At 42.2% G+C, this 14,208-nt stretch overlaps 1 protein-coding gene across 1 annotated transcript in view; it reads right to left on the bottom strand.

Annotated features, from left to right (window-relative positions):
• Positions 1-2,027: 2,027 nt before the first annotated feature.
• LOC146788730 (vomeronasal type-2 receptor 26-like) overlaps positions 2,028-14,208 on the bottom strand; it is a 287,555-nt gene continuing 275,374 nt past the window's right edge. Inside the window, exon 5 of the mRNA XM_085630950.1 lies at positions 2,028-2,935. Within this exon, the coding sequence (XP_085487076.1) occupies positions 2,028-2,935 (908 nt within the window). The remainder of the gene's footprint in view (positions 2,936-14,208) is intronic.

The raw sequence follows: 14,208 nt of genomic DNA, 5'->3' as shown, positions 1-14,208 counted from the left end.
ACAATGAGTTTCACCAGTTTTGTTGTTCACTCCCATGTCATCTGGAAAGAGCAGAGGAGGAAGTGATTTCAATCCCCTCATGGGTCTGCGGTATCATCAAGCGGTAACTGTGCTTCCCTAAGGCTGGCCAACTCAGCACCTCACTGAGACAGGCTTAGTTGTAGGAGCTTCTATTGGGTTTATGAAGCACCACAGATGGTACATACCTTTGGACAGCAGCTTCTCATGCTTTTGTAACAGCATTGAACCTCCACTTACAGCTACAACCCATGCCATCCTCTTGCAACAATATGCAGTTATGGTAGCCTCTAATTGACCTCATGTTCAAGAAAGTGTTGATGATATCTTGTCAGATAATCTAAGATACAGCCCCTGTGCAGGATCAGCGATGGTGTTAACCTCAAAAACATATGAGGCAATGTGCTCCAACAGATAACAGTGTGGCAGCAAATACATCAGCATTGTTGATTGAGTAAACCTGCTGCAAGGCTTTGAACCAATGAAGGTTTATCTAATAATAAAGTGCGATACAGAAGCCACTATTAATAGATAGTAAACATGCATGGTAAATCAATACAGCCAGTTAGCATGAGGCTGAGTAAAATGCAGCAAAGAGAAGGACATGAAGTCAAATCTCAGAGTAAACTACTCTATGTCATAATCAGGAGACTGATTAAAGCGGGTCTGCTAAATAAAGTCAGGGTAAACCAGACACAGCTCACATCCAAAATAACTATTTGTGGAACAAGTTTAAATATGAAAATCACATAGTCAGCATAAGGTGTTTGTGTCATTACACATAAAGGACAAATACAATACAAAATGTAATGCAGTATCATTTACCACCATCCCACCACCAACCCCAACCCCAATGTTGAATATTCCCTAATCAACCAGATGTCTCAGAACAAATCAAGTTACACTTAAACCCTTACTATCTCAAAACATAAAGTGCACTGCAGGAGTACAGACAGTAGAAGCCTTGAAATGAAGTAAATTATTCCTCTGACTTTCTTCAAGAAAAGCATGTCAACACATGATGCTCATTTTTGTGATAAGAAAATACATTAAAACGCACATTGTGGCTGCTTTAGAATTCAGGATGGAGTTTATGCCTAGTTTGCACCAAGTTCTGACAAGCACAGGAAAACACAGTTTTACAAAGCACAGTGGTTTTTTTAGCGCAAAAATATAAGCACACATTTAAATAAATAAAAATCATCTCTCTCAGCAGTAAAGCTTTGATAGCTAGAATCACTGATAACATATTCACTAAAGGATCAATGTTCAAGTCAGTACAATTTTGCTGTGTGCAATACAAAGCTGTTTGTGTGTAAATGATGAGCTGTGTCAATACACCAGCACAGTGTGACACCTATTTGCTTGTTCTTCATTGGGCTCGAGTGGATTTTCTACCACAAAACTGAGTGCAGAATATTGACCTGCAAAAATATCGTCAGGACAGAGTCTGCAGCTGTAATGTCAAGGTGCGTATATTGCTAAGTCTGGATTTAAGGGCATATTTACTAAGACATAAGCACTGCACTGCGTGATAGGGAAAGGGCATGAATGTGCCGTACTTAACAATATATGGTTCATTCCTATTGTTTCCCTGCACTGGTGTACAATGTGATGCCTAGTGCCAACGCCTGCACCATTGCACCCGGGTGCCTGCATTATCAGCAGGATTGTTTTTGGCCAGGGAGGGAGACCTTCACCCTGAGAAATCTTCTTTCTATGTGTGCTGCAGAATCCAGCACAGATAGAGAGATGAACAAGAATATATACAGACATTTCTCCTTGTTACGCCTCACCTGGGAAGGCATAGCATTACGACGCATTCCCAGGTCTGAGAACACAAGGAAAAGGTGAGGGGAGTGTCCAAGGGAAAAATGTAGAGACCTGCGAGAAGTGACTCCCCATATATAATAATCATAACACAATACTTCTCGGGTATATCATGAAGTGTGGTGATAATGTGTCTCTCAATAAAGCCCATCTGGGGGGGAATCAATTTCCTGTAAGTCTCAAGTGGTCACTTGCTTTCCCATTAGATATTCCTTGGTGTTGAGCTCAGGCCTAAGGAGGATGATGTAGACTTTGGGGATGAAGATACAGCCCAGCAGACCAGCACTGGAAGTCAAGATGGTGAATATCTCCACAGCCACCATGTACCTGCCCTTGGTGCTTAGGTATGCTGGGATGAAGGAGATCCAGACACTGCAGAATACCAGCATGCTGAAGGTGATAAACTGGGCCTCGTTGAAAGTGGCCGGTAACTTTCTTGCTCTGGTTGCAACAGCAAAACTCAGAAGAGCCAAGAATCCCATATAAGCAACCACAGCAAAGAACGCAGCAACAGAGCCCTCGTTGCATTGCAAGAGTATCTTACCGGTTTCTGACCTGGTGTCCACGTCTGGGTGTGGGGGTTTGTTGATGAGCCACACAGTGCAGATCACCACCTCCCCCAATGAGCAGAGAACCAGCAGAAAGGTGGACACCTGGGGACCCATCCACTTCCTCAGCTTGCTGCCCGGCTTTGTAGCATTGAAGGCGATAATAACTGTGATAGTTTTAGCTAAAACTGAAGAAACAGCTATAGTGAAAATGATCCCAAAGGCAGTTTGCCGGAGGAGACAGGAAGTCTTTGAAGGGTGTCCAATAAACAAAAAACAGCAGAGGAAAGACAGCAGGAGGGAGACGAGGAGGATGTAGCTGAGATCCCTGTTATTGGCTTTAACCAGAGGTGTGTTCCTGTGTTTAATAAAGACTCCCAGCACTCCAGCAGTGAGGAGGGAGAAGAAACTTGTAACGGAGGTTAAGGCAACTCCCAGCAGATCCTCATAGGCCAGGAACTCTACCACCCGTGGAATGCAGGCATCTCTCTTCTGATTGGACCATTGGTCTTCAGGGCACGTTATGCAGTTTGCCAAATCTGCATGAAAAGAACATTGCTCAGAATTTAATAAGATACTTTTAAATATACATATTTGAATGGAAAGAGACACAATATAGTTAGTGTAACCTACCCTATGGCTAATGGTGTACCAGTGTGTTGGTGTGTTCACAGTGGAACATGTAGACTGGGCCTTCCAACTCCGTCATAAAAACACATTGACCAAGGAGATTTATAAAGACTACCAGGATGACAAACACAGGGGGGCAGATTTACAAGCCCCTTGTGAGACATTTACGCCGCCGTTGCATCACTTCTGTGACGCAGCGGCGGCGTAAACCATGCGCCATGCTGCGCCTTATTTACAACATGATGCATCTAGGGAGATGCGTCACGTTGTAAAGCCCTGTGCTACATTAAACCTGCGTCAGGTTTAATGTATGCAGGGTGGGTGTTCCGTCGAAAAAAGCCTCGGAAAAGTGAATCAGTGAAATGTACAAGATTTCACTGAGTCACTTTTCCGACGCTGCTGCGTCAAAACCCTGCGCCTGCTTGAAGCAGGCGTACGGCATGACGCAGCATGTTAGGTATGGGCAGCCCCTGAGCATTGCTGGAGTTGCGTCGTGCTTGCGACACGACTCCAGCAATGCGCCGCCTTTATGCCATCAGATGCGTCACGCATCTGTTTATCCTTGCGCCACAATGCGCTGCATTGTAAATGCGACGCATCTGTGGTGGCGCAAGGGTAAACTTGCGTGACGCATCTTTCCTGGCGCATCCCTGCTGATCTGCAGGGATGCGCCAGGAAACATAAATCTGCCCCAGGGTATTTTCAGAGCGTAGTTATAACTGGCGGATTACGGTGGTGTCCCTCCAGCTCTTGAGTGTCTTATAAAATCCCTTACAAACCTAGGAGTAGCTCTAGATAATTTTTTAAGTACTTGGTGTAGGGTGTGCATACACTCATCCTGTCTACATAAGTGCATATATGAATCTGTGATGTGGGCGTGCACTTTGGAAACAGAAAGTTTCTCCTTTTTACAGTGTGTTGCCATCAAGAAATAAATGAATACCCAGATTTTTATGTTTGTAATAGAAGTTTACATCTGTCTTTAGAGAAGGGATCATGGAGCTGCACCTGTAATGTCAAAGTCTGGCCCTGCTTGGAGAAAGTCTCCATATTGTATTTGCAATGGTGCTGCTGGGTTGGAATTGCTGCCCCTTCTGCTAATTTATGTGACTATTACAGTTGTTCAATCTAATGTCCTGACCTTATATAAACCTCATCAATATCAAGGCCCCTCCTCTGTATTATATGAACAATCTTGAAATGTATCCTCTTCGTCTTCCTAAACCCCAATACCTCAACGCACAGCTCTGATTTGCTCTAAATAAGGTTCCCTCTATAACTATTTACACCTATAAATAAATAAACATCATACTGAAAACAACAAAACAATATTGTTTGGACACTGAACAAATGCGCACGTGCCATCTTTAGATTTTTTACCAGAATGTTCTCTTCTCAAACACAACACTTTATAAACCTTAGCAACATTGTCATTTCATTAACTTGTGTTATTCATATTCAGGTCGAGACAGACGGTGCATGCGCTGTCTCTTTAAGACTTGCTGTAATCTGTCTGTGGGCTTGAAGCCCATCCCCTTTCTTGTCATTGCCTTTCATTTGTCTATGTCAATGTCCCCTAAAAATCCTTGCTTGCTAGTGGTCAGTCCTGCATCTTTGTCCTTCCTTTCTCTCTTCTGTTCCTCCTGTAGAGCAGGGACTTAGTACTGTCTCATTCTGCTATTTTTCTTTATCTGTTCTTTTGGGGGACAATTTTTTCTTGAATTCCTGCTCTGTTACTGTGTGTCTGTCGTTAGGTTCAGTACCCTAGCTGCTTACATTTCAATGTAACATTTTTCATCACACTGCCTCTTAATACCACAGTTGTGTTATTGCTGCCTTTGTTACTGCTGCCTCCCCCACCGTGGCTCCTTCTCCAGTGCTTGGTTAATATATGTGAGCCCGGTGCTGGTTTCACCTTCATTTTTGTGTACTTTCTGGTATCTCCGTCTGACTTTCTGTGCTCTCCCTCCCCCTCCCTCTCCCAATCAGTTAGGAGGCTCCAGCCTGGCCTGCCTCACAGTAGAGCAGGGGAGCCAGGTGGACAGAGAGGGAGGGCTGTACTGCTACCTCCCTCAGAGCAGGGGGCACTGCTGTCTGTGCCTACCCCTCTCAGCTACCCGGGATGTAGAATGCCTCTGGTATTTACTCTTTGCAGAGAACTGCAGAATGAGATATTTCAATCAGTGTAGCCCCCTTTCACAATCACTGCCCTGATTTTGCTTTTATTGTCTTTTATTCCCCCCCGCTTCTTCACCCAACTGTCTCTGCTCTCCCTCCCATCTCCCTTTCAATCAGTCACAGGGGCTGTACTTGTAGTTGAGCACTGTAAACAAGGTCTGGTTTCTGGCAAGCGCTGGTGCCTTTCTTTTTTTTTTTTTATATGTTTTTATTGGTTTTAACATATTTATTTCCCCCCCGGACAGGTAAGCATTCTGTACATTAATATCATATACTTTATGTATGTCAATCTTAAAATAAGCATTAAAGGAAATTTTGCAAGGCATATTCAATACTTCACAGGAAAGAAAAAAGAAAAAAAAAAAAAAAAACCCTAATCCAAACAATAACATAAATACATTGTGGCATTGATAATAAATCAGATTTGTTGCTCTCGCCATGATGTAAGTGGAGACCAGATGTTCATGCCCCTTTCACGTCGCCTTTTCCCTTTCCGCTTATATATAGCTATCTCGATGTTATGCACCGCTAATAGCCTAGCAAGCCACTGTTGAAAAGTGGGTGGTAACGGGTCTAGCCACGCCGAGGCTAGACATAAGCGCCAAACGGCCATGGCAACAAAAATAAAATCATAGCCGTTTTCAGGTTTATCTGAGTCTTCTACCCCAAGTACCATTACCTCTGGTGACAAGACAACTTTTCTATGAAGAACAGCGGTTAAAAACCTCTCTATATCTTGTACCAGAGGCATTAGCACTGGGCAAGAAGCGAAGATATGGACAGAGTTTGCTTTAAATAGATTGCATCTCGGACAGCAAGTCCCGATACCAGTTCCCCATTTTGCAATCTTGTTAGGTGTATAGTAAAGGAAAAAGCCGGTTTTATAAAATTGTGCCAGAAGTTTAATAGAAATAAGAAGAGTCTGTGCTAATTGGTAAGAGCCAAAAAATCCTTCTTTAGATATATCAAGTTTACTTTGCCACCTTATTGCCATTTTATCTAGATCGTCAGGGAGCTTGTCCAGCAATAACTCATAAACACCACCAATCGAGTGTTTCCTAGAATGTATAACTGTCTCTACTACAGTGGATTCTTCCCATAATGTTTGTGGTCCGGATTTATGAGTTAGGAAGGCCCTAATCTCAAGATATTAAAAAAAGTCCTGCCAGTCTAAGCCAAATTCTCCCTTCAAAGCTTCGAAAGATTTAATACCCTGGTTAGTATAAAAATCACCTAGTTGTGTTATTCCCAAATTAGACCATTTATTAACACAATTATCTTTAAAGATAGTTGCTGGAAGTATCGGGTTATTTAATACTGGGGTGTAGTATGAGAATCGTCTGATTCCTAGTACTTTTTTGACAGCCTTCCATACCTTAAAACAGCTGTAGAGAGTCTTAAATTTGACTTTTTTATGGTAGCTGTCATGTATGTATTTCCACAAATAGCCATAGCAGGAATTCCCCACCAATAGCTGAAAAATTGAAGCGGTATGTACCTCTGTGTTATTTGGGCTTTGTAATAGTTCCTTGCTGTATAATAATACACATGACCAATAATATCTCCCTAACTTTGGAAGTGCGAGCCCTCCTCTATCCTTAGACAGGGTAAGATATTTATATGCCCGTCGGGGTTGAGCATAAGACCATATAAATCTAGAAAAGGTACGTTCCATTGCTATGAACCACTGATTAGAGATTTCTAGGCAAACTGCCCTGAGTAAATACAATATCTTAGGAAAGTACACCATTTTAATTGCATTAGCTCTTCCAATGATAGACAGGTGGAGATTGTCTAACCGTCGTAGATCTTTTTGTATCGTATTTACTAATGGCTTAAAGTTCAGATCCACAACTTCCTCTAAATTGGAGGAAATTGTAACCCCCAGATATGTCGCTCCCTTCACCACTCTAGGATCATCCAAGGAGATTTTTTGATTTAGAACAATTTGTGTCTTTCCTTGATTTAATGCATAGCCAGAGACCAATCCAAATTTCTTGGCTTCAGCCTCTATGGTCAGCATTGCTACTCCGGGGTCGGTAGTAACTATAGCGATGTCATCAGCATATGCTAATGTTTTTGTTGCATATCCCTGTGATATAATGGGGGTTATACGATTATTTTTCTCCAAGTAACGAATAAAGGGATCAATATATATTGCAAAAAGCAATGGCGAACAAGGACATCCCTGCCGAGTTCCCCTAGAAACTGTAATTTCCTTGGTTAAAGTTCCATTAACAGATACAACAGCCCTAGGATTTTTATACAGGTTTTGTAGCGCCTGTATGATTTTAGTTTGAAATCCCACCGTCGCCATGGCTTTCCAGAGAAACTGCCAGGAGACCCTGTCGAAGGCCTTCTCTGCATCCAGAAGTATCAGGGCCATAGGGTCTCTGGTAGCTTCTGTTCCGTCGAAAATTGTAATGACCCTCTGGATATGATTTATCGTTGACCTTCCAGGAACAAAGCCATGCTGGCTTTTAGCGATAACTTTATGTATTATAGGTGCTATTCGATTTGCCAAGATTTTGGAATATATTTTTGAATCAGCATTTATAAGGGTTATTGGCCGGTATGATCCTAGCTGTTCTGGTGGGTTCCCCTTTTTGGCAAAGATGACAATTTTGGCTTTAGACCAAGAGCCTGGAGGTTCTCCCCCAGAAAAGATATGTATAATTAAGTCCCTAAGTATATGTTTAATTTCTTCTATAAATATACTATAGAATTCTGATGGAATACAGTCCAATCCTGTTGCCTTTCCTTTAGGGAGACTCTTGACTGCAATCAAAATCTCTTCCATACTTGGAGTTTCCTCTAGAGCCAGCTGTGTATTTACCTCGAGCTTTACGGTTTCACAATTCTTTAGGTATCTTTCTATTTCTGTGATATCTCTATTACTATTATTCTTATATAGTTCTTTATAGAACCGCCAAAATGCTTGTTTAATCTGTTCTGAGTCTTTTAGCTGGCCTTCTACTGGATCTACAATCTCCCTTATTAGATTAACATTGGCTTGTTGTCGTATTGCCAATTGATGTCCCACTTGCTCGTTAACTTCATAAATTAATTCCTTTCGGGCCGTGGCTTTCCGAATTGCCTTATCTGAAAATATATTAGTAATTGCTGCCTTGGCAACTGCTACTTGAGCTAATGTACTAGAAATATCCCCAGATATGTCTATGTTGCTAGTAGCACTAATCAGTCCTATTTCTGCTAACTTAAGTTCATCCTGTAGCCTCCGTAGCTCCTCTTTCTCTCGTCTGTTTACTCTGACTGAATATGAGATAGTTTCACCCCAGACCCCTGCTTTCAACGTATCCCAAACAACCTCTATTGATGTACTATTAATGTTTTCTGCTAAGAACTTGGGTATCCAATCTTTCATATGATTACGATACTGAGGGTCATTTAGTAATGCTTTTTCGAATGACCACAAAGTAGGCTCTGATTTAGCTAAGCTAATAGTCAATGTACAGAAAAGAGGGTTGTGGTCAGACAATACCCTGGTCAATTTAACAGTTTGGGAGTTCTTGATTAATGTGTTAGAAAGTAAGATATAGTCGATTCTGGTATGCGTGCGATGTGGGTTTGAATAAAAGGTGTAGCCAAGGTCGCCAGAGTTAATATTAGAAGTCTGCCAGCTATCCACCAGTCCATGTACAAGACACATATCTTTAAGAGAGCGATATACTTTAGGCTTACGTCCTTTATAGACCCAGTCATCTTTTAAGGACCAGTTGGTCGGAAGGTTTATATTGAAGTCCCCACAGATCAAGGCCGGAAGAGGCCAGTGTGATAATTCATTGGAGACCTCATCGAAGACCCCAGGGTCATCTTTATTGCTCCCATAAATAGCACAAATTGTTACATTTTGTCCAGTTTCGTAGCAGCAATTAGTGATAGCCCAACGGCCAAGTTTATCAGTTTTGGAATTCTTGAACATCAATCCCCTCCCTTTAGCCAGGATAGCAACCCCCCGATTTTTAGCACCTTGTGAGGTAGCACACACCAATTTATACCCTAGTGTATTTAACAGCATGCTCTGGGACCCTTCAATATGCGTCTCCTGCATACATACGATATTAGCTCCCCAGTTTTTTAACCCCATCGCAACCATTTGCCTTTTCTTAAGATCATTCAGGCCACCGATATTCAGAGATAATACTTTTATTCCAGCCATGCTGCTATAATAAAAGTGCCATGTTTTGTATCCAAGACGATCTGGTTTCCTGTTGTCCCTGCTGTCGTATCCCTCTTCATTTTTGACATAAATTTGCCATCCTTTATGTCTGACCTGTCCAGCCTTCCCCCTTCCCCTTCCCCCCCCCCACCCTGGTGCCTTTTTTGACATTCTTAATATATTCAGGATTCAAAATTTACCCAGACACTACTGAATTTGTCATCGCCTTTCACACTCTTTGTGGCATTTGCTAACTCTGTAAATAGAATATTGATGGCATAGTGCTGATAATCTGCAGCTTCAGTAGTGTTTCAATGCATAAAAATGAGAAATTGATTAATGTCCGTTCTAAGCAATGCCCGTAGCATTTTTTTAAGCTTTTTCCTCTAACTCCAGCCTTTGATCCATTACGAAATCTGTTTTTTTTCCAACTTTCCACTAGACCTCTGGTTTCATTTTAAAGCAATTACTGAAACTGACAGACCTATTTTTCAGTAATATTAAGGGGACTTACCATAAAAGACATCAACTTCTGAGAAAGTCAAATCTTCTTGAGCAGAGCAATTCAGCTGAAGTTTCCTTGCAGCTGACTCGCTACTTTGCCCAAACATTAAAAAGTATTTGCATTAGCTATCACGCATCTCAGTCTTCGCTTTTAATCAGTTTGGAACCACACTAGTGCCCGCTTGTTTCTCCATGGAATCCCTTGACAAGGTGCATATTAAAATGTGTTTTTATCACGTTAACACATACCAAAGCAACAAAATACTTTGGGCAGATTTACAAGGCCCTTGTGCCAGTTTGCATCATTTTTAACATGGGAAAAGTAATGCAAAAGTGGCACAAGAGGTTTGTAAATCTGCCCCTTTGCCTGTATTACAGAGAAAATGCATGCACACTAGATATTTGAAATAATGATTAGGCTTAATTTAAACAGTGCAATAGATTAACCAAATATATTTGGAACATTGAAAACTATGGGGCTTATTTACAAGCCCCTTGCGCCGCATGTGCGTCACTGTTTCCCATATAAAAAGTCATGTACCGGATGCACAAGAGGCTTGTAAATAAGCCCCTATGTTCCTAGGTGATTTTATTTTAGTGTGTGCTCTTAATTGTTATTGAGAGTGTTTTCTTAAAAATATGTGATTTACAAAAGTACAGAGAAACAGCTCCATATGTAATCTGTGATCCTGGGTTATTTTATGTGGGATATTAATCTCACATCCAGGTCTGTTTTAGCTTTCCATTCTGCCTTGTATGTTCTTGAAATGAAAGTACAAAAATCCTAAAACAAATACATTGGTCCGGATGCCCCACTCTCACCTAATATGAGCCACTTGACACCTCCGTCTAACCAGGGTAACCTGCTTGAGATGGACTAACACATTTGCCCTTTACAAATGCCATAGTTTGATACTGAACTGCCTGACAAAAGGTCAGATGCCAAAACCTCAGCTGAGGTCAACACACAGGAGGACAACACACAGGAAGACAAAGCACTTTATCTTTATGGGTGGTTGGGGGTGTGTGCATAGATGTGTGAGTAGGTAATTCACAGCGTGTATGGGTTCAAGAGTGTATCTGTGAAGGGCTGTATGGGTGGCTGAGTGTGTGTATGTGTGTGTTGGTGAATGAATGGATGTCTCAATGGTACATGTGTGAGTAACTACAGATGTAAAAGACAGTATAAGTGAGTGCTGGAGTATATAAATCACTATATGTGAGAGTGAGTGATTGTGAGAGTGGCTGTATGGATGAGTGTGTGCTTGCATCAGTGATTATATAAGAGAGTAAGTATGTGTTAGTATCTGTATGAATAAGTAAGGTGATATGTGTATAACTATATAGGTGAGTAAATGGGAGTGTGAATGATTGTTTGCATGATTGACTAGGTGTGTGAGTAACTCTATGGATAAGTGGCGATGTGTGAGTGTCTGTATAGGCGTATGAGTGCAAATGATAGTGCTGTATTTATACGTGACTGCATGTATGAGTGACTGTATGGGTGAATGAATGGACACCTGTGTAGACTTAGGAATCAGTGAGTGGGTATGTAGTAACTGGTATTGGTATGTCTATGGTTTCGAAAATGGTAGTCTGTATTTTAGAGTGGGTGTATCAAAGGTTATATTAGCGTGTGAGGAGGTACATCAGATTATCACGTGGATGATGTAATTATTGATGTCATCAGTGATGTCATTTGAGATGTCATCAGTGATGTCACTGAGCATGTCATGAATGATGTAATATGTGATGTCATCAGCAGTAAATTGCGGGGGCGAGTTGTAGTTAGCTCAACTAACTATAACAGCTGAATTTCTCTGGTTTTGTACGAGTGAAATGTGCAAATAACTATAAAGTCCCTGAAACCTATGGTTTTTTCATTGAATGTCTATGGTTTTTTAAATGATAATATCTAACTATAACATCTCTGAAACCTATGTTTTTTCAGTGAATTTCTCAGTTTTTTTAAATGATCATTTCTATCTATAACGTCCTTGAAACCTATGGTTTTTACAGTAAATTTCTAAGGTTTTTTAATGCTAATTTCTAACTATGCCTACAGAGGTAGGACATGTGAAGAAAGAGGAAGAAACACACAGAAAGAAGCAAGAGAAATGCAGAAAGTGGCAACAGAAGTCCAGAAAGACGAAGCAAAGTGCAGAAATAAGTAAAAGACATGCAGCAAAAACCAAGAGAGGTGCAGAAAGAGACCTTGTTTCAATGTCATCCTGTGCACCCAACTTTTTACTGACTGGTAACTGGTGGTAACTGACTCTGCCTAACCAGGCCTAGAGCCAGTGCTATGCTAAAAGACACTTAGAATACAGTGAAAACTCCTACATACACTCGGGATCACTATGTGTCGGGGTACCCCTGTGATTGGCATGACCTCCTCTGTAAGGTCGTAGTACATACTAGGGCAGGGGGGTTAAAACTATCTCTAAGTCAGAGGTGCAGAAACATGCTTCTTTAAGTAGTAATCACATCTGCAGAGTGGTAGAGAAAGGGTGCTGAGCCTCTGACCAGCACTCAGGAATTCCGCTGAGTAGGACTTACAGGGGGTACCAGGAGGGCTTTTTTTTTTTTAACAGAGTTTTATATAGTGCGAACTTCACTCAATCACCCAAATCAATAGTCAGAGCACTTTACATAGCACCAGTTGCATTACATGAGGACATAGTCATTTTTTTTGTTATGCACGGGGAGCTTAAGTGATTTGGCCAGAATCACAGGATGTTCAGCGTCATTTCTGCGACTTGAACTCAGTTCTCCAGATTGGAGGTCCACCGCCCTAGCCGTTAGGACAACTCCTCTCCCCCTCAGGAGTAAAGTGGACTTCATCCCCCATACCGTAGTCTGCCAGGAGGCGTGTTTGCTGAGTGGTGGAGAAAGGGGGCAAGGCCTCCGAAGACTTCTTACTAATCCCACTGTGTGGGACTTACTGGAGGTAACAAGCGGGCTACTTGGGGGCTACTTGGGGGCCAACTACCCCTCGTATTACCTCCAGTAAGTAACCCTATGATCTCATAACAGGCCATGCCCCCTTTGCCCACCACTCCACAAAAGCACTCCCTGGCAGGCTCTTGGATGGGGATTAAAGTCCCCTTCGCTGCTGGGGGTCATTTAGGGGCCGACCAGCCTACCTCTTACCTCCAGTTAGCCCCACACAGTGGGATTGCTGAGAGGTGGAAACAGACATGCCCCCTTTCTCCAGCACTCTGCCAACACACCCTCTGGTACGTTCTAAGTTGGGGGATTAAGTACCCTTGAATACTGAGGGTCCCTGGGGGCCAACTAGCCTACCAGGTACCTCCAATAAGCACTACACAGCTAGATTGCAGAGAGGTGGTCTGAGGCCACAACCCCTTTTTACACAACTCTGAAAACATGCCTCTTGGTGCACTGCTGCTCGGGGATGAAGTCCATTTGGTTCATTAGGTCCTCAGGACACAAGAGGACCTCATCGCCCTACCAGCAGCGCACCAAGAGGCACTGTAATTCAGAAGGCTTTGTCCAGCTGCTTCTCACAGCGTGCTGATACTCCTCGCTTGCCACAATACACAAAATTCAGCCTGCCGGAGCACGTTTGTAACACTGGGTGTCCTTGAGTTTCAATATCTCAGTCTATGGCACAGAGGTGCAGAGAAAATAAAAAGAAATGAAGCGCGGGCTCCCACGCTTCATTTTAATGAACATTTTTTGTTTAGCTTATAACCTTGGCGTCGTTTGATCAATCTTCATGACATTTTCCAAACTAATTCTTTGTTCATATCAGCTCCTATGTGGGAAGTTTGGGGATGATTCGTCAAGGGGGTTGGGATAAAAGGGAGGTCCCAAAATGTGTTTTCTCCATGTTAATTTCCATAGGACACTTTAGACAAGGCTACAGGTCGAACGGGTGAATGGAATTACCCCAAATTTGGCAGGGAGAAGAGTATTGGTCTAGAAAGCACACTTTTGTTTATTTGGTGTAAATCCATTCAGTAATTTTTGAGAAATATCGAAATTTACAGATATCGATATTTGGGAATTCTGCCATTTGATTGGCGTTACGAATATGAGCTTGCTGCTTATTGGTTGTGAGCGCTGCGAGCGGTTGCAACTAGGAAGTGTTGGCTGCCATTTTGTGATTCTGTTGAAGTGAGTAAGGGGCAAAAAGGGCAAGAAGAGTAGGAAAGAGGAGGGTAGGAGCGCTGTGAGGTCTGTGGGGTTGTTAGGGTGTGCTACACAGGGAGTGTGAAGCGATGTCTTCACCCCTACCCATTTGAAAGTGCTGTTTTGCCCAGAGTGAGATGGTGCTGAGGTGAGGTGCCGGTA

Source organism: Triturus cristatus, chromosome 10, assembly GCF_964204655.1.
Source record: "Triturus cristatus chromosome 10, aTriCri1.1, whole genome shotgun sequence".
NCBI classification, from domain to species: Eukaryota; Metazoa; Chordata; class Amphibia; order Caudata; family Salamandridae; genus Triturus; species Triturus cristatus.
The sequence above is the reverse complement of the archived record's forward strand: the minus strand, read 5'-3'. Positions and strand labels throughout refer to the sequence as shown.